At 37.6% G+C, this 24,311-nt stretch overlaps 2 protein-coding genes and 1 long non-coding RNA gene across 7 annotated transcripts; 2 read left to right on the forward strand and 1 right to left on the reverse strand.

Moving 5' to 3' along the window:
• The first annotated feature begins 551 nt into the window (after window positions 1-551).
• LOC107774243 (branched-chain-amino-acid aminotransferase 2, chloroplastic-like) lies at window positions 552-9,030 on the forward strand. Of its 5 annotated transcripts, none has more exons than XM_075231054.1 (8): window positions 553-809; window positions 2,332-2,393; window positions 3,018-3,189; window positions 4,687-4,863; window positions 5,149-5,280; window positions 5,374-5,472; window positions 7,455-7,527; window positions 8,663-9,030. In XM_075231054.1, exons 1-7 carry the CDS (start codon window positions 756-758, stop codon window positions 7,515-7,517), a joined length of 759 nt encoding a protein of 252 aa, XP_075087155.1. In that variant the 5' UTR covers window positions 553-755; the 3' UTR covers window positions 7,518-7,527; window positions 8,663-9,030. The 5 variants fall into 5 exon arrangements, with proteins under 5 accessions (XP_075087153.1, XP_075087155.1, XP_075087154.1 ...); XM_075231053.1 differs by lacking the exon at window positions 8,663-9,030 and adding an exon at window positions 7,607-7,736; XM_075231052.1 differs by lacking the exon at window positions 7,455-7,527 and having other exon boundaries at window positions 552-809.
• Window positions 7,538-8,732, reverse strand: LOC107774242 (uncharacterized). The gene is made up of 2 exons (XR_012699374.1): window positions 8,595-8,732; window positions 7,538-7,778 (listed from the first exon to the last, which is right to left on the reverse strand). It is a non-coding gene; the product is annotated as an uncharacterized LOC107774242 (long non-coding RNA).
• A 3,694-nt stretch (window positions 9,031-12,724) lies between the features above and the next one.
• On the forward strand, window positions 12,725-13,645 carry LOC142169768 (uncharacterized). The gene has a single exon (XM_075231673.1). The coding sequence runs from the start codon at window positions 12,725-12,727 to the stop codon at window positions 13,643-13,645; it is 921 nt and encodes a 306-aa protein (XP_075087774.1).
• The last annotated feature ends 10,666 nt before the right edge of the window (window positions 13,646-24,311 follow it).

Raw genomic sequence — 24,311 nt, forward strand, 5'->3', positions numbered from 1 at the left:
CATTCAAGGATTTGTCTATCATTAATCATTGTCAGGAGGAATATTATCTAGCTTCTCCTTTAATTAGGTGAATCATTTCTTTATTTACCCAAGTATCATTTATTATTGTTCATTGCTATTTAATGCTCATTTATTACTCACGTTATTTGGAATGATTGTCACACACAATTATTATTTTTCTGTCAGATCTGTTCAACATCAATCACGCTTTCATAACTCGCATCTAGAAATATTATTGTTAATTAGTTTTAACCCCTTAATATATAGATTTAATTATTTTAGCCAAGAAACCCACTTTTTGGTCAAACGGATCTATTGAGCGAGAATCCTTAAATGATAAAATTAGCTCGTTTACAAACATATATTGCATTCATTTCTGGATGCAAATGCTGTAATGCTTTATTATTTTCACCTAACAATAGTGAGTGGGGGTTGCACTTGCTGTTTATGTATTAAATTTTATTAAGAAGATCGCTATCAGACAAGTAGGAAAACAGACTTAAAAAAAAAATAAAGATAAAACTGAGCTGCAACTGTAGACAGCTAGCTAAAACCTGAATACCTATTAACAAATCCTTACAAAATCCATGTTGCTTCACCTCTAGTATTTACTTTGTAGGACCTAACCACAACTTCCTCATTTAGTGCTTTGTTTTTCAAGTTGATCATTTCAAAGATCTGTCACCTTTTTATACCAGTTTTTTTCTTAAGATTTTGGGGCAATACTTCCAACATTCTTCTTTTCCTTGTGCAACATGATTCAAAGGGCTGCATGCTTTCCCAGAGCTCTACTTTCTTCTCTACAGAAGGTCAGTTGTTCTCCATCTTCCTAAAAATTTCTCGATATGGTATCTTTTTGTTTTTGTATAATCATTTAATATTTGACATTCACTAGCCCGACTGATTCTAGTTAGCATTGTGGAAACGCTCCCTACTATAAGTTTCTCCATTTTTAGGACTAGAATTCGAGGCATCTGATTAACGGTGAAAGAATCTCTTCCAGCCCACCTAGATAATCTCCATATGATATAACCATAATTTTTCTTATGCAATCCTTTTGGGAGTTTATTCTTGTAGGATACTCTTTCTTATCCCATTTTACGGGGTTCAAAATATACTTTTCGTCTTTAAAATTTTTTCATATAATTTAATCGATTTTTAACTTTAAGAAAATTATAACGAATTTCAGTTTATATGATACTATTACAATTTGGAGATTTAAATAACTTTCTCTTTGACCACAACTATTTTCATGTATATATTTCAAGTATTTTTAATTATAAAAAGTTTTGTGTTATAGTACTTATTCTTAGTATCTAGTTTTTAAGCATGTAAAATATTAGGGATACTAAAATCAATGTCTGATCGAATTGAGATACTCATATTCCGAGCCTCTTCGTTTTTTTTTGTTTTTTTATTGCAATGAAGAAGTAGCTTATATGTTTTATGTAATTTAAATATATGAATTTAATTTATACAAAAATTTAAATAATTAATGTAAGAATTGAAATCCTGAGCTAGTTGTCTCTGTCTCAAATTAATTAAAACATATGTTTTAGTATGTTTACAAACATGTACAACTCCAAAAATATGCCCACACCGGTGGGGCAAATAAATTTAATGACCCTTGGGCTGATGTTTCCTACACACACACACACTTTGAGAGTTTTTTTTTAAAAAAAGTATTTATTCGACTACACAAATTTTAAATATTTTGAAAATGATCAATTATAAATATTATATTTTATAATATTTTTATGTAACTTCTGAATATGTATTCTATATATCCTCTTCCAAAACTTAAAACATGAATTGGGGCGAAACATAATAATTTACTGTATTAACCAACTATTCTTTGGGAAGATGTTATTTTTGAAGTAGCAGAACTGCAGAAGGGAGGGGGGAAGAACTAGATCCTGGAGGCTGCCAAGCTTAATTAAGTTTGGTAGAAGTATTACCCCCTCTATAGGTTATAATTTTTTAATATAATTTGACTAGACATAAAACTTAATAAAGAAATAATTATATTTAAAATTTGATGATTCTAAAACGTCATTTTAAATAATACATGTCATACTTTTTAAAAAGATTAAAAAAATATAAATATTAAATTGGAATAGAGGGAGTATATGAAATATAAAAAGATAAAAACCAATCAATAACATAGAGATTCTCAATAAATACATAACACATGTTTTACAAATATGATTATTACAAAATAATAATTAACTAACATGTATTTGAATTAATACATCATATGCAAAGAAGTTTCTACCATGATTTAATTTGCATCACAATAACGAATTGATGAGTGACTTTATGTCATTGTAGGTAGGAGTTAGGTACTTTACTGCCCCTGCAGCTCTAACTTCTGCACAATCTTCTGCTGATTGGTGAGTTGCATTTAATTTGAAACCAACAACTCCATGTTGGAAGTTTATCGTTTACGAAAAAAAAAGAAAGAAGTTTATTGTTTGTTTGAGGTTTTTCAACTTTTGAGTTGTTTCAAACTGTTTGTTTGAGCTAAAACTTGAAGAAAAGTTATATTTTAAGGGTCTGCAAACTCTATTTCTCCAAATTTTAAAAAATTGAGAAACTTCTAAAAGAGTTACTGATTAAGTATATGGACATGAATTCATTTGAAAAAAAAAAAATTAAAAGTTTTGTAACTGGAAACTATTGTTTTACTTGAAATATTTCTAATTAGTTTTTCATAATTCGAATTCTCTATTGCAAGATGAAGTTGAAATAATGGACCAGATTAAAAAACAAAAACATATTAAGATTTTAATATATTTCAAATATTATCTATGGATAAACGGCTAAGTTTTTGAAAGATTTGAAAAATGAATTCAAAAATTCTAAAAGGTACAGTAATCTTTTTCCAAGATTTAACTCAAACAACCCGAAATCTTATAATTCTCTGATTTTTTTTAACCTTAATCCTTTCTTGTTTATATAAATAATAAATCACTTTGTGTTCCTGAGTCTACCTTACATTGTTATTATGATGTCAGGGATTACGAATCAGCGGATTATGATTGGGATAATCTTGGATTCAAGTTGATTCAAACTGATTATATGTTTATGACAAGATGCTCTCAATATGGGAATTTTGAAAAAGGCCAACTTAATCCTTATGGGAACATTGAATTGAGCCCCTCTGCTGGTGTTTTGAACTATGGACAGGTTAATTCTTTATTTTCTTTTTAACTCAAATTTTCCTGTATCATCTGGTACTCGCTTTGTGCCCCCGACTAATTCGGATTTGTACAAGAAAGTCTCATTTTAGGGAGATAAACTAAATTGTTTCCTATCAAGCACGACTCCATTTCAAACTCGAGATCTCTAGCTAAGGCCAAGTATATACTTACTACCACACCACAAACATTTTTTCTTTGGAGATGTATTGTCGTCAAGTACCTCAAGCTTATGATCCGTAAAGATCTGGCACTTCCCCCCATAACTTTTCTTTACTATGAAATATTCCTTCACGATCCAAATGAGAGCAGACAAGATTATCATAAAATCAAACTAAAGATAAAATTATAACATTGCCAGATCTTTTATTATCATAGTCGACAATATTTTGAACAACTATAAAATGAACAATTATATTGTGGGGATGAGTTTGAATGACATTATTCGTATGTTGTCTTTTTATTATAATCGTTCGTTTAGAGAGACAATGAGGCACTAATCAGCAATAGTAATTAGCACCAATTTAAAATTAACTAGATATCCTAAGTTATCAATTTGCAGAGGGATTCAGTTCTTCTATTCTTACCTTAGAAAGTTCTTAAACTCCTTTCTTGCCAGTTGAGTATATTGGACCACAAAACAGATAAGTATGGGCATTTAAAGAACAAGTGGTCAATTGACTCCTCCCTTTCACTCAAAATAAAAAAATACTGGATTTTATAATAGATATTTAATCAGTGTTTTAGAATAACAAAAAGGATTTTTTTCCCTTCAAATTCACCTGAATTGACCAATTACTTGACTGTGAATTAAGTGAGACATTAATGAAAAAGACAATGTATATTAGACAACTATTCTTATGGTCTCTTATGTTTGGAGGTAGTGTAAAATAATCCTCTAAATATATCCTTGAACAATTAGTTCTTTAAGGTTGCCAAAAGTAAATATTTTTTGTCTCTGTCAAATATTTATAAACCATCGACAATAGTTGTGGTGGAGTGTTAAGTACCCTTTTATGCTTAATCAGAGGTTTCGGGTTCGAGACCTGGGTATGGAGCACTTTATCTTTCAATTTGGGATTTTCCAGCTTAAATATAAATTTAGTCGGACATCAATGCGAATATCAAATAACGAGTGAAAACACAAAAAAGATATTTAATAAACTCCGATTGTTAGATTTAAGTACATTCTAGTAATTGGAGACTAAAGGTAGATATGAAAAAAAGTACTCAAATAAATAACTTCATATTTTTCTAAAATATCAAATATTTTAGAAAATAGGTTGCCAGAACTATTACCATTTGGACCGGAAGTATGGAGTGACTGTAGTGTTATTTAATGTTTCTGACCACGATATGCTAGTAAACGTTAAGACAACTAGACAAGGCTCTACTGGCTACCAAACGACTTAACTCTTTTCATATAATAATGTTAAACAAAAAATCATTTTGGTAAACTGATGCAATTTAAAAAAAATTCAAACAGGGTTTAATTGAAGGTACAAAAGCTTATAGAAGAGATGATGGACGTACTTTTCTTTTCCGTCCACACGAAAGTGCAATTCGAATGCAAATTGGTGCTGAAAGAATGTGCATGCCTTCCCCTTCTACTCAACAATTTGTCGATGCTGTCAAGCTAACTGCTCTGGCTAATAACCGTTGGGTAATTATTCATCTCTTAAAATCTTCTATTAAAGTGTGTTTGGTACAATAGAAAATATTTTTCTACGATTTTTTTAGTGTTTGATAATTATCTTGAATTGTCAAAAAGATTATCGGCCTGAAAAGAGGATCTAGAAAATTATTCCATACAATAAAACAGTTTTCAGTGCAACATTTAATTTTCTTCATACCAAACACACATGGATTTTTATTTTCCTCGTCGATCCGTAATATCAGCACATGTTAGTAGCTATTTTGTGACCATGTGTGTTATTAATAAGAACAGATTCCACCTGCTGGCAAAGGGTCACTTTATATTAGGCCTCTGCTTATAGGAAATGGGCCTATACTTGGAGTGGCTCCAGCTCCTGAGTACACATTCCTTGTCTACGCTTGCCCTGTAGGAAATTATTTAAGGGTATGTGAACATTGCCATTTCTTTTCTTGATATAATTATTATTTCCTCAATCTATTAGCTTAAAGTTTTACTTTTGTTTGTATTTCCATATAGAATGGAACACAACCGTTAACCTTATATGTTGAGGAAGAACATCATCGTGCCTCACGAGGGGGAGCTGGTGGAGTCAAAAGCATTACTAATTATGGCCCGGTAAATGCTTCGTACTAATACATATTTGACCGATCAACCAAAAATAATTATATCCGCTAACTAAATATATACAAAAAATACGTATATTATACATTTATATATATATATTTTTCGGCTATTATTTTTAAAGCGGCTATACTATGTTGTTTACCCTAGAATTTTCATGCAAATGGTATCAAATGGTCCATCTAGGATTTAGGTGTATTCGATTATCATCAAAATCAAAATTAAACTAATTAGTACTCTCTTTGTTTCAATTTAGATGACACATTTTTCTTATTAATCCGTTCAAAAAAGAATGACAGATTTCTACAATTGGAAATGATTCAACTTTAAATTCTTCATTTTACTCATTTTACCCTTAATGAGAAGCTTTTATAACCACACAAATATCATGACCCCCACAAAGCTTTTACCCCTTAAGCTTTTAAGACCACAAGTTTTAAAAGTCTTTTTTTTTTTCTTAAACTTCATGCGAGTCAAACTACCTCATCTAAATTGAAATGGATTGAGTATTTCTTATTTTACAATTCGATTTAATTTGTAGGATTTTTTTAATATTTTTTTGTCACATGAAAGACAGATTCATGATAATTTTCTCTCAAATACATGATAATTATTTCTTCATTAATCTAACTTCCATTCATATATACTTTTAGCTAATATTAACACATTTTAATTTAACCAACAAAATAAATCCGAATTGGGTGAGCTTAGTTGTAGAGGTACAGGAGTTTGGGCTAGTCAGGTAAACAGAAAATGGATCTTTTGACTTCACAAATGAAGCCCAAATGTCAAGTCTAAAACTCAAGTAGGAAGAAGAATTGAACAGTGTGTGAGCTAAATATAATGAACAAAAAGGCTATTCTAAATAAAGTTTTATATTAAAAGATGGAGAAGAATATCAACCAATTAAATGACAGAGTGACAGAACAACTAATTTTCCTTTTTCTTTTAAAACTTTCAGTAGGAATGTGCATTGATCATGATAACTGCTTGTTTGCATCTTTGTATAACTTTTACTCGGGGAATTAATTATCATATTTCAAAACTGTATCAAGTTCAAAACAATTCAGTTCTGTGCAACTGTGGAATGATTCTTTTTAGAAGGTTTTGGTTCTTAAATGACAACCTTATTCAAGTCTGGGTAATCTCTGAAGGAAAACTCTTGCCGAGGATTAGTCCAGAGGCGGATCTATATTTGAACTTTATTGGATGAATTCGAAATTCTACCATCTCCCGTCTAATTTAGTAGATTCAAAATATATATTTTTCACTTATTTAATGGGGATAAATTTTATATACACGACACATGTCATCACTTAACCATTGGTAATGGATGAAAATTTATATACGCAACAATTGTCTATATTAATTGATATAGATAACTTTGTTCTCATCAGCAATAATTTAGCTATTAAGTGGAGGCACTCAATAAATTATTTTGCTAAACCAGCTGTGATGTAAACCAACTTATCAAGATAAACTTCTTGAATAGAAAATCTGAAAATTATGCTCGAAATTAAACTATTGAGCAAGTTACCTCGCAAAACACCATGTTGCGAGTTAATAATAATTGCACATGTAACCATCTCATAAATGCATCTTATATGGTACATGGCAGGTGAATGGGCCCATATTTACCTTTGATATTTCCAGAATTTATGGGATTCAATCCCAACTTTAGTTGGTCAATTAATTAATGAGAATAAGCAATATAAGAGAATCGTAAAGAACTTTCTAGTTCTTTAATATTTACCCATGTGAGTTCTCTATTATTTTTGCACATCATACTTAAATTGATATGGCTAAACCAGCTATGCCAACTGGATATCAATAAACTCCAAATTTATTATGATGTGGGTTTTATATCAATAAAGTTCTACGTTATTGTGGTATTCTTTTATTTGTGTAGTATAAAATGATATAAACATCAGCTGCACGTAACTTTTTTCACCTCACTTGCCTCAAACCTTATTCAGATTGAGGACAGAGAGGAAAAACCATCAAACAATCCAAACTCCAGAAACAAGTTCGAAAGTTGAAGCCAAAATGGTAAGAAGTATAAACAAAATTGGCTAATTTAATTTCGTAGGAGTAGTTACACTTAATTCAATTCTGTGCTGCTGCTCAGCTTGAATTTCAGTTGGTTCTCAAGCTATATTACATAAAAATCCATACTATAGCTATACCAGCTTTTAGAGTTGGAGAGTACACCGATGAGGAGTAGGCAAAGCCACAAACTTTGGAACTTCATCTCCAGGCATCAATATTGTCAAGCTCTCCCCATTTTTCTGCTTCTGCGCCTAAAACAAACCCCCAATATGCATGCATGAGAAAATTATATACATCCAGAATTTAGACCCTATGAATTCTAGGTTAAAAATGAAAGTTCAAAATATATACTATGTATTTTACGCTAGTTTTGAGTCAAAAGTTGTAATTGATCGTATTGAAGATATAATAAAATAAATAAAATATACTCTATCTAACCGTTTAAATTTTTAAATGAGACATTCAAATACTTTATATATGGTCTTTGAGTACGTAGGCAAAGGTCATTGAATAATAGAAGGGGAATAGGGATTGGACCGATAGGCTCGTTTTAGACCTGAGGATCTAAGCTTTGCTAATGTCGTGAAAAGGAGTGGACGGTTGTATTTTAGCCTATTTGGACTGGTTCGCCTAATCGAAGAGTCCCTACTTCACTTGTTCACCGTACTAGATCTCCATATCATATGTGTAAAGAGCCCACTTACAGAGCCCACCACGGATATGAAAGAAGGGCATGAGTGGTTCCACTAGCCGATGCTTAAGCCTCAATCCTTGGGTTCTAGTTTCACTATCGTCCATTATTAAAAACAAAAATCATCTGCTTGACCCATAAAAAAAGTTAAGGGTACAATTGAAGGGCGTGTTGAAAACATAATTAAATAAATAAAGATATGATCTTTCTATCAAATTATTAAACTTTTAGATAAAATAGTCACAGACTTCCATTTAACTAATTAACCCCTCCAATGCTACCTCTTATGAATCTCCTTGGTTCTTGACACCACCAAGTAAACATCCTCCTCCTAAAAATTGTTTTTAAAAAAATGAAAAGGAAGTATTAACAGTACCTGGATAATTTTAAAAGCCGAAACATGAGCCGAATCATCAGATGATTGATCATCAAGATGGGTAGCAGAAGCAGAAGAGCAAAGAAGGGATCGAAGCTTATTCCAGTGATAGCAACAAGCAAAGGAGCCAATTATACAGACAAGGACAAGGACAAGAAGAGCTAGACCAAGAGGAAAAGCTATGGTGGGCCGTGAAGAAGTAATTCCCAAGGCACTATTTTTACCCATAATATATAACAGGAGTAGTTCAGAATTCAGCAAGCAAGCAATTAGTAGTAGAGTTTAAGATCAAAATTTGCAGCGAGGGGATCGAGGAAATAGGAATCTTTCTTTAGCTAGAAAGATTAAATTGTAAAGTAGACTTGTTTCCTTTCCACTTATAATATATTGGTGTAATGGAAAAAGACTAGAGGGAAATGAAAAGTACATTCAACCGTACCATGATATATGTCGTTTGAGATGATGTGACGGGGCACCAAACTTTGAGACTTAATTTTTGGAAGGAATATAATGGTGGTAAGGAATGATCACAAATAAAACTTTCATTGGGTCCAAAAAGTCAAATCATTAGCCACTCAACAATAACAATGTATTCATGTGAAACAAGCCACTTAATTTTACAATGTTTAGTTATTGATACTATCTGTCATTTTTATTTCTATGTATTACTCAACTTATTTTATTTTCAAGATAAATTTCATATTTTAAGGAGGCTCACTTGTAAAAATCTTTTAAGGCAATTTGATAGTACAAAAGCTTATCTACATTGACGTTTGCAATTTTATTTCAAAGATGAAAGAAAAAAAACTTAAACTATACATGAACTCTCGATTAAACCAAGGTAGTGCATTATATTTAATAATGCATCGTCAAATTGGTTAAGAACAACATCAGAAGACCTAAAGAAGGAGAATCATCAAACCATCTTCATAGGTGGACTACACATAAGCAACATAGGTAATTGCCTCCTAGTCTTAGCTGAAAAAAAAAGAATAAATAAGCGAAGTGCGCAAAACATATTATTGAACGAGATGTGCAGAAACAAAATGTCTATTCATGAGATTCCTTGTTAGTGCAATTTTGAATGTAAAAGTCACTTGAAACTTTTCCTTAGGTATTTATCCTTTCACCGCACATCGATTGTTCTGCTCTCGTACCTAATCCACTTCCGAATTACTCACTACTTTATTTTTTTCCCCTTCATTTTCCGATCTAACACAAATATTAATGTGACAATAAGAAATTTTAGGGAATTAAATTTCGTGAACCAACTGCAAAACAAATTGAACCTAGAAGAAATTTCACTGGCTGTCCCTTTTAAGGAGTATGAATCTTACATAAATGTCCCAAATAAGTTTCAAACTTACCAACCTCTAGACATTAATCATATACTTACTAAACTAACCAAGCACATATAAAAGTTATAAATAAGATTCTTTCTCTCCAAGAATCATACGCAAAGATCTCCTTTCATATTTTTAAGCGTGATCAATAACATTAGATGAAAGATGAAAATGAATTTTCATAGGTGACGGGTGACATTTTTATACCAAATTCAATAGTCTGGGCATTTTCAGCCCTTTTCCATTGAGAATAATGCATAGTAAATATTAGGGAATCTTACAAAAATGTCTCAAATAAGTCCTAACTTACCAACCTCTAGTCATTAATCATAGACTTACCAAACTAGCCAAGCACACATAAAAATTAAAAACTCAAATAAATAAGGTTCTTTCTCTCCAAGAATCATACGCAAATATTTCCTTCCATATTTTCAAGTATGATCGGCAACTTCAGATGCAAGACGGAAAGGAAATTTCATGGATGAGGTAGCAAACAAGGTGATGAAATACAAAAAAATATATATACAAGATTCCAAAAATCTAAACAAAAAAGGACCTTTTTCAATGGGTATGGTTAAAATTCATTGAAAACATATAGATGAGTCAATATAAAAATTTGAAGGTGATTTGGACTGATTTTGTATCAAAATTCGTTGTTAAAATCGAGTTCAAAAAATTCTTTTGCGACAAATGTGTCAAACATGTATCACTCATGTATCTCACATACAGTATACGTGGATATACATGTGATACACATTTGATACAAATATGATACATATGTGATACACATATTTTTTTTCATGTTTCATTTTCTACTTCGAATTTTCAATTCAAACCGTCTCAAAACTCCGCCAACTCAACCCAAAACTGAGATTCAAACATCTTAAAATGTGCCCAATTTATTCTAGCAACACCCACTCAAAAGAAAGTAAACTTTTGACCTTTTATTTTTGCTCCAAATAGCTAATTGGCTAATATTGGTAATATTTGGCTAATATTAGTATATTTTTAATGAATTGACCAATTTTTGTAATAAATTAATTATAAATGGACAGAGCTGGTAGTTTTCCTATATTATTTAACTTTAATTTTGGGAAAATAACATTGTATAGTCGCTTAAAATAATAGCCGGTAAAATATATATTTTTTCTATTAATGTATAATATACATATAATATATAAATTTTATACATATTTTTTTATATATTTAGCCAGTGAATGTAATTATTTTTTGGCAATTGGCCAAATATGTAACTTGCCCTTTAACTTTTGTACTCTGTTTTTTAAAAGTTGTGCAATATATATGTATAGATCCACTGGCATAACTTCTCCTTCTTCCTTCTTCCTGTATAGGTCAAAATCCGCCTCTGTGGGATTTAACACGGAGCGTTATTATAGAAAGCGATGTGGCCGAGGTCGACTAGTAGATAATGGGGCTCGTAGCCGAGCAGTCAAATAATGGCCGAGGTCGAGTATCAAGGGCAGTGCTAACGGCTAGTTTTTATAATAGGATATTTAAGAAAATATTTCATTGAATATTCTTTGTATTTGTACTTTTAGGGTTGACTGGGGTATGTCCCATATAAAGAGAAAAAGAGATAGGGAAAAAAGGATGTAACATTCTATGATAAGAGCACTTTTTGAGATGAAGACTTTCTCTCTAGAAAAGATACAAACAGTATTTTTCTAAGAAGATTCGATTATCTATTATTTCACACTTTTCATCATATTCGAGAATAGTTTAAATATTATTACATTTGTCTATCACGCATCACTGTCATAAGGAGGAATCATCCACCTCATTCAATATTTGGTGAATCATTCTTCGTATTTACGTTAATGCCATTTATTCTTATTTATTGCTTGATATTCTTACATCATTAATTATCTTGAAATATTGAATGTACACAACATTTAATCCTGCACCAACACTGTCCGATTTTATTTGAGTTCACTAGTTATAAATTTGGGGATATTATTATTAATTAGGTTTAATCCATTTTTATATAAAATTAATTAGTTTAATCAAAGATTTACACTATTTGGACAAATAATTTGGCGCCGTCTGCGGAGATTTCCTAGTTAAGTTTTTAGTTTCTTCTAGATCTATAACTGGCACAGTCCACACAAAAAAAAGTAAAACTCCTACTTCCTTGTATACACGGATCTGACATGGAAGGTAACAGAGAAGAAAGAATGAACGTAGTAGACGATCTCACTACTAACCTCTTAAACACCATCAATGAGGTCTCTGAAACAGAAGGCGAAGACATAACGCCTAACGCCTCTCCTAGGCGAAATGGGTCGCCCCTCCCTCACGGCAGTATCACAATATCCCGCGGTAAAGGAACTTCCACGTCTACAACGGAATAGGCGCCACCGACAGTGAAGAAACTATTTGAGGCTTGGTTGACAAACACGCTGACCAGCATCCTCGACAAGCCCGCTCGGGAGGCAGTTAGAGAGAATGCAAGGACTTGCATTATACCAGCAACGGTCGAGCAGCACAGCCCTCTCTCTCCAGTAATAGGTATCACTCACAATGTTAATAATGCAGGTAACGACACCCTCACGGCCATTCGGAGGAAGATGGAAGAAATGAAAATTAAAAACAAAATGCTTTGGGACCAAATGAGAGAGCACCAAGAAAGAGTTGACAAAATACCGGGTGCCCCAAAACTCTTGCCAAAAAGATATGTTGGGCGGTTTGTTGAGCAACCCTACAGTGATGAAGCTGCCCCACATGTCATACCCAAGACCTTCAAGATGCCGCCTTATCTGAAAATATATGACGGTACTGACCGACCGCAAAGATCATGTGACTCACTATGTCACTGCGGTAAAGGGCAATGATCTCGCCAAAGAACAAGTATCCTCCATCTTGTTGAAAACGTTCGGCGAAACCCTTACCAGAGGAGCATTAACGTGGTATTCACAGCTACCCGCGCGCTCCATTGACACATTCGAAGAAATGGCCGAAAAGTTTGTAACAGCCCATGTTGGGGCTAAAAAGGAGAAGGCTAGAGTGAATGATATATTTGCCATCAAACAATCACCCGGAGATGGATTAAGGGACTTCCTCGCTCGATTCAACCGAGGGAGGATGACCTTACCAAATATATCGGAAGGAATGGCTGTAGCAGCTTTCCAAAACGGGCTGAACAAGAATGGCTCAAGGGCGACCAGAAAATTATTAAGTCGGCTTATGAAATATCATCCAACCACTTGGGATGAAATACACAATGCCTATTATGCCGAGGTCCATGCAGACGAAGACGACCTGAATGGGACAACCCATCGGTTGACCTCGGTACAGGCCGAAACCAGGAAGGATCGAAGTAATGATGCCAGGAGAGATCTTGCAGCTCCACGACCCAACCGAGAAAGGCATCAGCCAGAATCTCAGCCAAGGACAGGGACTCACCGGAACGAGAGAGATATGCCCCCTTTATTATCCACTTACAGTTTTTGTGTGTCGCCCTCAGAAATAGTCTACGCATTGGAGAAGCTCGGACCAAAAGTAAAGTGGCCACAAAAGATGAGGTCAGATCCAAGCACTAGAAAGTCAAACGCCCTCTGCGAGTTCCACCAAGAGCGAGGTCACAAAATTGAGGACTGCATCGCCTTAAGGCAAAAGGTCGTGAACATGCTTCATCAAGGACACCTCAAAGAATTATTGAGCGACCGAGGGAGGACCAACTTTGCCTGAGGACATGAACAACACTAGGGACCGCCGAAACCACCCTCACCGACTTGCACTATTCAAATGATCATCGGGGCAGCAGCGACGCTTTGATCAACAACGTAAAGTTCACCACAACCCACAAGCTCAAACTGTCGATCACTTATGAATGGTATGACGAACTCGAAGAAAGTATCATCTTCGATAAGCCAGCTACCCACGGTTTGGTTTTCCCTCACTATGATGCCCTTGTTATCACTTTACGAATATTAGATATAGATGTAAGACGCATTATGGTGGACGATGGGAGCGGCGCGTGCATTATCCACCCTCGAGTACATGCACAAATAAAAATCGAGGATAAGATAATATCACGCTGCATCACGCTAACAGGTATTAACAATGAAGTTGAACGAATGTCTGGAGAAATCACACTCCCCGTCCTAGCCGGCAGCATCACTCTGAAAACCACATTCCACATCATGGACCAGGATATGGCGTACAATGCTATAATAGGTCAGCCTTGGATACACGCCATGAGGGCCATCCCCTCCAGCTTATACCAAATTATCAAATTTCCAACCCCATGGGAAATATTCAGCATACGAGGAGAACAACGCGCGTCTCGACAATGCTACTGCATCGCCCTGGATTGCACGACTACCAAACAAGTGAAAGGCAAAGCAAAAGAGGCATAGCAATTAACATGGTCGAGGTCGAGTTGTGACGAAAGAGAATACGTCGTCAGAGATTCCGAAACAGTAAAGGCTGCGGGATCAACCATAGAAGACCTCGACCCCGTCCAACTTGATGATAACGACCACATCAAGAAAGCGTACATAGGCTGCAAGCTTCAAGAACCAGGTAAATTCTGTCAATTCTTAACTGCTAATGCAGATTTGTTTGCTTTTTCCCATGCAGACATGCCAGGTATCCTGAAGGAGGTCGCCACACATAAGTTGAACGTTGACCCGTTCTACCCCCCGGTAAGGCAGGTTAGGCGGAAGTTCAATTCCACAATAAACGATGCAGTCCACGAGGAGGTCGAAAATTTGCTGGAAAATGGCTCCATAAGGGAATCAAAATACCCCCCAATGGGTCGCCAATGTGGTCATAGTGAAAAAGAAGAACTGAAAGTGGCGGATGTGCGTAGACTTTACAGATTTAAACAAAGCATGCCCAAAGATTCATTCCCGCTACCTCATATCGACCAGCTCATTGACGCAACGGCCGGGCATGAACTGCTAAGCTTCTTAGATTCCTACTCGGGCTACAATTAGATCCTCATGGAAGAGGAGGACTAGGAGAAGACCACCTTTATCACCCACCAAGGAAAGTACTGCTACAGAGTGATGCCTTTCGGACTAAAAAATGCGGGGGCGACATACCAAAGGTTGGTGACCAAAATGTTTAAAGAATAACTCTGCAAGACCATGGAAATCTACATAGATGATATTTTGGTCAAGTCCAAAAGGAAAGAAGATCACATCGGCCACCTGAAAAAAGCCTTCGATATACTTAGTCGGTACGGAATAAAGCTAAATCCTGAAAAGTGTGCATTCGGCGTGACCTCAGGAAAATTCTTGGGCTTCCTCGTATCAGAAAGAGGTATCGAGATCAACCCCGACCAAATCAAAGCCATAGAAGGAATACCAGAGCATTTAACTAGCAAAAAACAGGTTCAGAGGCTGACCGACCGTATCGCCTCCCTTTCTGATAGATGCCATAAGTTTTTCGGCGTACTCAAGAAAGACAACGGCGTCCAGTGGACTTCTAAGTGCGTTTAAGCCCTGAAGGAGTTAAAGGCTTATCTGTCATCACCGTCGTTGCTTTCCAAAGTAGAACCATGGGAACGCCTTCTCGTCTACCTCGCCGTATCTGAAGTAGCGGTGAGTGCAGTCCTGATTCGAGAAGATAAATGTACGTAATATCCCATCTATTACATTAGCAAAACCTTAATCGACGCCGAAACGAGGTACCCCCACCTCGAAAAATTGGCCCTGACCTTGATCGCAGCTTCACGAAAGCTGAGACCCTACTTTCAGTGCCACCCCATCTCGATAGTCACAACTTTCCCCTTGAGAAGTGTTTTGTATAAGCCCGAGCTATCGGGCAGGTTAGCCAAGTGGGCCACAGAATTAAGCGAGCATGATATTACCTATCAACCGCGGCCGACGATAAAATCACAAGTCCTTGCCAACTTCGTAGCCAACTTCAGCGCATAAATAATGCCCGAAGTCGAAAATGAAGCCGCCCACGCTTCTCCACAAACACAAGATCTATGGATTTTGTGCACCTACGGCACTTCTAATGCGGCAGGGTCTGGACTAGGACTTGTGCTCAAAGTCCTGACAGGCGAAGTGATTCGCTAGTCCATAAGATGCCTGGACATAATAACAATGAGGCCGAGTGTGAGGCCGTGATTGTAGGATTAAGGCTAGCACTCAAGTACAGGGCGAGACGGGTCATCCTACGCTGCAACTCTCAACTCGTCATCAACCAAGTCACAGGGACATTCCAGATCAAAGAGGAAAGGTTACAAAAATACCAGGCCGAGATCTGCAAACTACTGCCCGAGTTTGATGAATGCCAGCTTGACCAGATCCCTCGAGCACAAAACATCGGAGTAGACGGCCTCACCAAATTATCGGCAGCCACTAAAAGCATAAACGGAGAAAGAAACATGGTCACCCTCCTCCACTCATCGATAGATGAAATTGAGGTAAGGACTATAAATCTAACTTGGGACTGGCGCAACCGTATTGTTACATACTTGCAGGACGGCGTACTCCTGGGTTGATAAAAAGGAAGCCAAGAAGCTGCGAATGCAAGCGGCCAGGTACAACATCATTCACAACGACCTATACAAGAGGACGTATGGTGCCTCCCTAGCGAAATGCTTAGGCCCTAATCAAACGCAGTGCGTCCTAGAAGAAGTCCACGAAGGCCACTCCGGGGCTCATTCCGGTAATCGAGCTCTGGTCAGATGTCTCATATGGGCAGGTTAGTACTGGCCTACTATGAAAAAAGAGGCCACAGACTTCGTGAAAAAATGCGAGCAATGTCAAAAATACGCCCCAATGATCCATCAAGCGGGCGAGCACCTCCACTCGGTCACTTCCCCTTGGCCTTTCATCAAGTGGGGAATGGACATCGTCGGCCCCCCTCCTTGCGGGGCGAGGTAACGTACGATTATTTTTGATTTTAACTGACTATTTTTCTAAATGGGTAGAAGCAGGAGCATCCACCCAGGTACGCGAGCAGGAAGTGATTGCCTTTATATGAAAAAACATTGTGTGTCACTTCGGCCTCCCCAAAGAGATTAGTTGCGACAACGGACCCCAATTTACTGGAAAAAGGTTGCCGAATTTTTTGAGAAGTGGCATATCAAAAGAATACTATCCACACCATACCACCCCGCGGGCAACGGCAAGCGAAATCCTCCAATAAATTAATATTGAACATCATGAAGAAAAAGCTTGAGGACGCCAAGGGATTATGGCCGAAGCTATTACCAAAAGTGCTTTGGGCCTACCGCACAATGCCAAAGATGAGCACAGGATAGACGCTTAACTCGTTAGTCTATGGGACTGATGCGGTAATACCAGTCGAAGTCGAAGAGCCCAGTTTGCGATACTCCCATGAGAGCGGGCCGAGGAACAATGAAAGAAGAAGGCAAGAGCTCGACGAAGCTGGAGAACGGAGAGATATGGCCTACCTAAGGATGATCGCCAAAAAACAGCAGGCAGAACGCTATTATAATAAAAAGGCCAAGATTAGACCACTCAAAGTCAGGGACTACGTGCTCAAGGCCAAAATACAAGCAAGCAAAGACCCGCGGGAAGGAAAACTAGGAACAAATTGGGACGGCCCATATAAAATCACAGCAGCAGCAAATAAAGGGTCATTTCAACTAGAAACAATGGAAGTAAAACTACTAACAAACAACTGGAACGTCGCCCACCTCAAGTACTTCAACTTTTAAGAAAAAACGTCCTCCAAGTCGTACTCTTTTTCCCTCACTTGCATTTTGTCCCAATTGGGTTTTCTCAAGGAGGTTTTTAACGAGGCGACATGGGGGAATCTTCAAGTCGAAATACGAACAGAAAAAGGCACCGGGCGGTCAGTTCATTGCCCAACCTCTCAACATGTCTCCAGGTCGCCCAATGAAGGGACTAGATAGACTGGGACTGGAATGCCAGCCCAAAAAATATGTAAATTTCTCCAAGTATATGAGCAAAACACAAATGTATGAAGTTCGCCCATGTTTTCGCCAGAGCAACATTGCCTCAATATCTACTCGGCCCCCGGCCACAATTAAGTAAATGACATTCGACCTCGTTCGAATTATATCACATTCGACCTCGCTCGAATTAACTCACATTTGACCTCACTCGAACTAACTCACATTCGACCTCGTTCGAATTAACTCACATTCGACCTCGCTCGAATTAACTCACATTCTACCCCATTCGAATTAACTCACATTCGACCTCGCTCGAATTAACTCACATTCGACCTCACTCGAATTAACTTACATTCGACCTCGTTCGAATTAACTGACATTCGACCTTGTTCGAATTAATTCACATTCGACCTCGTTCGAATTAACTCACATTCGATCTCGCTCGAATTAACTCACATTCGACCTCGCTCGAACCAACTCAATACAGGTTACATTAGACCTCGTTCGAATTAACACCTACTAGTCCCCGGCCATGACCAAAGCCAATTTTTACTATTGAAGTGACCAAATGACAAAACAAAAAAAAGAAGCGTGCAAGCCCAAACAAAAAGAAAAGAATCAGATACGAAACAGCGAAAACAAAATTTCATACTTCAAATATATTTCTTACAAAGGCTAAAGCAGATGCCAGCAAAAGTATGTACAAAAGTTACAAGTAAAAGAAAGAAAAACAACTACATGCTACCTAACCCAGCAACACCATCCCATGAATCCATTCCTCATACAAATCCCGAGGAACATCAGGAAAAGCAGAAGTACGGGATTAGGACGGCTGAGCCAGTAACTGTGCCTTTTTGGCCCCGAGGGCAACAACTCGATCACCAAGGCCCGCAACCTCTTTTTCTAACTCCCTTATCTACTCATCAAGCTGCTCCTCTCTGAGCCTAGCCGTCTCCAAAGCGCAATCCCATTCAGAACGGAGAATGCAGATCGTGTCCTCTAAAGCTTCCACTTTACTCGCAGCTGATAACCGAGCCGACTCTGCCTTCTCCAAACCCTACACCTTCTCGGCGACCTCGCCACTCAAAGCGGCCACTAGAAGTTGACACTCCTCCAGCTCGGCATGCAATGAGACCACTTGGGCCTGAAGGTCAGCGCATTGAGCCTCGACCCCCCTACTCACCTCGAGGTCCTCTTCTTTGTCCTTTAATGCCCCCTTGAGCTCACTACATTTTCCGATGACCTTCACCAATTCGTCATCCTTCTCCTTTAGCTCATTTCGGAGAGCCCAGAAGTTGCTACTACCACCAAGCCGCCGGCAAAGCTCGCGATGCTTATCACGATACTCGTGATATTTCTGCTCCATCTTGTGGAAGATGACCTTACGCCTCTCCTCTCGGCGGGAGCATTCAATCTGCAAGATCATGGTCTGAAAAAAAAAGCTAGAGTGAGTAAGAACAAAGCCGGATTCGACATGAAAAATGAATATGGAAATTGAATACCAAACTTACCCTAAGAGCAAGGCCGGCTATGCTCTTCGACAAAGTAGAATCCTTCAGTTTCTCGAGGGTCTTACCTCCACATTGGAACAAAGTGGACCAAGAGAAGGGACCACATCCTCCGTATTAACTAATAGATCTCGGTCCAGAGGGATCGTAATAGTCCGCGTGGTCCCCTCCAATCTCACCTCGAGCCAGGTGAGTCCTTCCCCTATCATCCTAACCTCCTCGGTGTCCATGTCAGAGCCCGTCTTATACTCCTCTTCGGCTATCCCTTCGTATCGACCCGAGAGGAAAGATCCTCGGCTGGTAACGAGGTCGATGGCTCACCCCCTTGTAAGGCGTCAGGGATCGCACCGACGGCCCTTCAAAATCCGTTTCGGCCTCAGGGGGCAACGTACATCCATCGGTCCCCGACGACAGCGGAATTGTGGGTAGCAGCTCAGCATCATCTCCGAGGTCTATGGTCGCTGTTTCTCTGATAACGAAATCCTCCATCACCGAACTCCCCACGCGGACAGTTCCCTCGCCGATATAGACATATCGCCTCTTGGGGGAAAGCAGATTATCGTCATTCGACGACGATTCTTCCACATCATCCTTGTCAATTAGATGACACAGAGGGGAAGTAGAAACAACCACTACAATAGTCGACGACCGAGCAGGAATCACCGCAGCAACAAGAACATAAATGTTTTTCCTCTTACGGAATACCGGAGGAGGAACTTTCTGCCTCCTCGAAGACCCTCGGCATGCAAAAGAGATTAGAACGTCAACTCTTACTTAAAGTCATAATGAACATGCGACCACAAGATCAAGATAGCATATGTAAAAGGTCACTATATATATATGAGTACGGACGGACGAACTCACCAGTCGCTGAAAGCTTGGGCCCGAACTTCTTGAAAAAGGCTGGCCACTCACGAATCTCCACTATGTGAGGCAAGACATGGCTAACCCAAACGTAAATATCCGCAACCAAAGGAGGAGGCTCGGTCTCGACTGAACGAGGAAAATATAGAACGGTTTACGACCAGAATGAGCAAAATGAGCATTTAGTAAAAATACTTACGGGCATACTTCCACGCCTCAGGAAATCTATTTGCATTTGCCACCACGTCCTCAGTCTTGACGTAGAAGTAATTAAAGCAGAATCGACGATTTGCTTTATCGTCCATCTTCACTACCAAGCTCTTACTTCCACGGTGACGAAGGTGCAACATTGTCCCCCTATATAAACTGGGCGCGCAGAGGTGCATCCGGTGGCGAAGAGAGATCCTGCGGCCAGCCAATTCTGCATACTTCGTCACATGTGGATGAGCTTGTAGATATAAGGAGAAAGCTGAGCCACGCAGACGCCGTAGTAGTGGCAGAATTCCTCTGCCAATGGGAGAAAGGGAAAAGAGTAGCCCACGTAGAATGGATTTGCGTAGAGCGCGCAATACCCGGGGCGATGAATCTGCACCATATCGCGACCAGCCGGGACCAGATAGATGTGGGCTAGAATTTTAAAATTCGCCCTGAAATTAGCAAGGGCATCCGCATCCATCTCAGACTCCACGGCCTCAGGGTCGTCCTCGGACAGCTTTGAGAAGTCAGTTCTAGATTTCTCATTACGGGGAATTATTTTCTCCACCGTAAGAAAGCTTTCATCTTCTACAACAATGCCAGCCCCATCATCATGGGGAGGCATGCGCACTGCCAAGGGAACAGGGTCAGGTACCCCCCAGAACTGGAAGATACTTTAACCATTTTTGTTTGTGAATAGAGGAGATATAAACGCAGAAGAGTCAAGAGTAGCATGAGCCATCAAAATCAGTGAAAGCAAGAATATGAAGTAAGATCTAGAAAACAGGGACTCTGAATGAGGAAGGAAGAAGAAGATATGAAGGTCCGATTTTTAGAATGCAAAGAGTGAATCAAATGATTGTGTATCCCTATTTATAAGAGTTCAGGCATTAATATCGAGAAGGAAAACCGTCGTTACCCAGCTCAAGAATCGAAACGGCAGAGGCGCGGGAAACGATACAAGGTATCAAGGAAATGCGTAATAATGACGCATGATGACATGACATCACTCTGAAATGATGTGACCCTAGGTTGCGGCTCACGGAAGGCCACGTTTCCATCCCGTCCAAAACGCTACTACTCGACCTGCTCGCCTAAAACTTCTCAACCATAACTAACAAAGTCCGCTCATCGAGGTCGCCCAAGGTCGACATCAATAAGCGGAGGGACTAACTGTATAGGTCAAAATCCGCCTATGTGGGATTTAACATGGAGCGTTATTATGGAAAGCGATGTGGCCGAGGTCGACTAGTAGATAACGGGGCTCGTAGCCGAGCAGTCAAATAACGGCCGAGATCGAGTATCAAGGGCAGTGCTAACGGCTAATTTTTCGTAATAGGATATTTAAGAGAATATTCCATTGAATATTCTTTGTATTTGTACTTTTAGGGTTGACTAGGGTATGTCCCATATAAAGAGAAAAAGAGATAGGGGAAAATGGGATGTAACATTCTCTTATAAGAGCACTTTTTGAGAAGAAGACTTTCTCTCTAGAATACAAATAATACTTTTCTAAGAAGATTTGATTATCTATTATTCCACACTTTTTCATCAAATCCGAGAATAGTTTCAATATTATTACATTTGTCTATCACGCATCACTGTCAGAAGGAGGAATCATCCACCTCATTCAATATTTGGTGAATCATTTTTCTTATTTACGTTAATGCCATTTATTATTATTTATTGCTTGATATTCTTCCATCATTAATTATTTTGAAACATTGAATGTACAAAGCATTTAATCCTCCACCAACACTGTCCGGTTTTATTTGAGTTGACTAGTTATAAATCTGAGAATATTATTATTAACTAGGTTTAATCCTTTTTTATATAAAATTAATTAACTTAATCAAAAATTTACACTTTTTGGACAAACACTTCCGCTTCCTCCTCTTCCTTAGCAATTTCTTTTTTTGTTCACTGTTTGTCTTTCAAGTGAATGCTCAGATTGGCCCAAAACAACGATAACTTGGAAAGCAACTAATAACAGAGGTTGAAATAATAGGGTAAGCTCATTCTTATAATCTGTGTAACAGATAAGTGATACCCTATTGTTTTAAAGTTTTTTATCACAACAGAGACCCAGAACCGTAATGAATATAGGAGTAGCAAAATATAAATAACTCTTACAGTTGAATCTGTTTTTGAATTACATAATGCCTGATGAAATTCCTTTCCGTAGAGTTATTTGTAATCCATATATGCCTACAAATTACACAGTAAGTTTTGTCAATTCAACAAGATTTATGGACAATTTAACAGAGAATGAAAATATATCAAAGTTATAACGTGCCGTCAAAAATTTTGGTCAATAGAACACAGATAAGTTCTTCCAATTCGGCAAGACTTATGAAAAAATTTACAAGTTATGATAATGACATCATATGGAAGTTATGACCAACCATCATTATTTGCGAACAATTGAACACATATAAGTTCAACTCTGTCAATCCGGCAGGAGTTATAAACTTAACAAGATAAGAGAATGAAGATTATACAAAATTTATGACATGCCTTTATAACTTGTGAATAATTGAATATAGATAAGTTCTATCAATTCGGCAAGACTTGTGAACAATTTAATATGATATGAGAATGGAATACCTATCAAAGTTATGCTCTGCTGACACAACTTGTGGAAGTGTAATTTTGCATTTCCCCGCACGCTTGTGAAAGTTATGATGTTACTTTCACAAAAAAAAAAAAAAATAAATTAAATCACGGCCTCAAATGATCCTAGTTAGGGGTGGGCGTTCGATACTTCGGTACGATATTTAAAAATATCGATATGATATTTCGGTATTTAGTTTATCAATTGTACATACCAAATACCGTACAAAAATAATTTGGTACGGTTCGGTATTTTCTTGTTTATATCGGTATAATTTCGGTACATTTATGGTATTGTACCAAGTCTTGAAGAACGAATATGACATAAGTGGTGAATTCTAATTCATTAGACATCACAAAAGAATATGAGATTAATTATTCTAATTCATTTTAATTCTATACTGTCAATTACGGAGTTGCCTAGTTCTGATAACAAATAGAAACAAATTCAAGAAGTGATACTAACAAGCAACAAGATATTTTGTTCTATAATCTATACTTTCAGTTGCCTAGTTATGGGCTTATGGAAACAAACAGAAAAACATTCAAGAATTAAGGGAAAGGGAGTACGTGAAAGGGAGTAAGGGAAATTCCGAAGCCTAGTGTCACGATCCGTAATTCCAATCTCGGATCATAATAGCGTCTAACGTCCACTTGCTAGGCAAGCCAATATTAGTACACATTTAATCATTTTAAACCAATTTAAAAGCAATTTATAAGAAATAAAACTGCAGAGTTTCTAGAACAGTTATAATAACTCCAAATGCTAACTAATCAAATCCCAAAATCTGGTGTTACAAGTACATGAGCATTCTAACAGTATTACAACCAAAGTCTGAATGAAAGTATAACTGTTTGAAATAAAAATAAATAGTAGAACTAGATAGGGAAGGGGACTTCAGGGTTGCGGACGTCGTGCAGCTATACCTCAAGTCTCCGTGATCAGCTAACCCGAGCAAGCCTCCACTAACTGTTGCTGGGACCAACGTCAGTATCTGCACCAGAAGCGCAGAGTGTAGCATTAGTACAATCGACCCCATGTACTCTGTAAGTGTCAAGTCTAACCTCGACGAGGTAGTGACGAGGCTATTACAAGGCACTCACTAAAACATGTATGAGTATAATGAAATAACAACAAAACAGAGAAAATAAGTATAACATGAAAACTGGAACAGAAATTACATAACAGAGGAGCCCAGAATAACATTAAAGCTCAACCTCCACAATACAACACGGATACAGAAAATATCAACTCAAAACAATTAAGTACGTCTTCTCCGTTGCGACGCGCAACTCGATCCACAAATATATAAACAAATAATGTCTT

The sequence above is a fragment of the Nicotiana tabacum genome, chromosome 15 (genome assembly GCF_000715075.1).
Source record: "Nicotiana tabacum cultivar K326 chromosome 15, ASM71507v2, whole genome shotgun sequence".
NCBI classification, from domain to species: Eukaryota; Viridiplantae; Streptophyta; class Magnoliopsida; order Solanales; family Solanaceae; genus Nicotiana; species Nicotiana tabacum.

What these genes read in the sequence shown, in the direction of transcription:
- LOC107774243 (XM_075231052.1), top strand. Translation starts at nt 756, where the DNA reads ATGATTCAAAGGGCTGCATGCTTTCCCAGAGCTCTACTTTCTTCTCTA. An exon ending in TACTTTCTTCTCTACAGAAG is followed by an intron (nt 810 to 2,331) that starts GTCAGTTGTTCT and finishes ATGTCATTGTAG; the next exon opens with GTAGGAGTTAGGTACTTTAC. An exon ending in GTGTTTTGAACTATGGACAG is followed by an intron (nt 3,190 to 4,686) that starts GTTAATTCTTTA and finishes AAATTCAAACAG; the next exon opens with GGTTTAATTGAAGGTACAAA.
- LOC142169768 (XM_075231673.1), top strand. Translation starts at nt 12,725, where the DNA reads ATGACGGTACTGACCGACCGCAAAGATCATGTGACTCACTATGTCACT.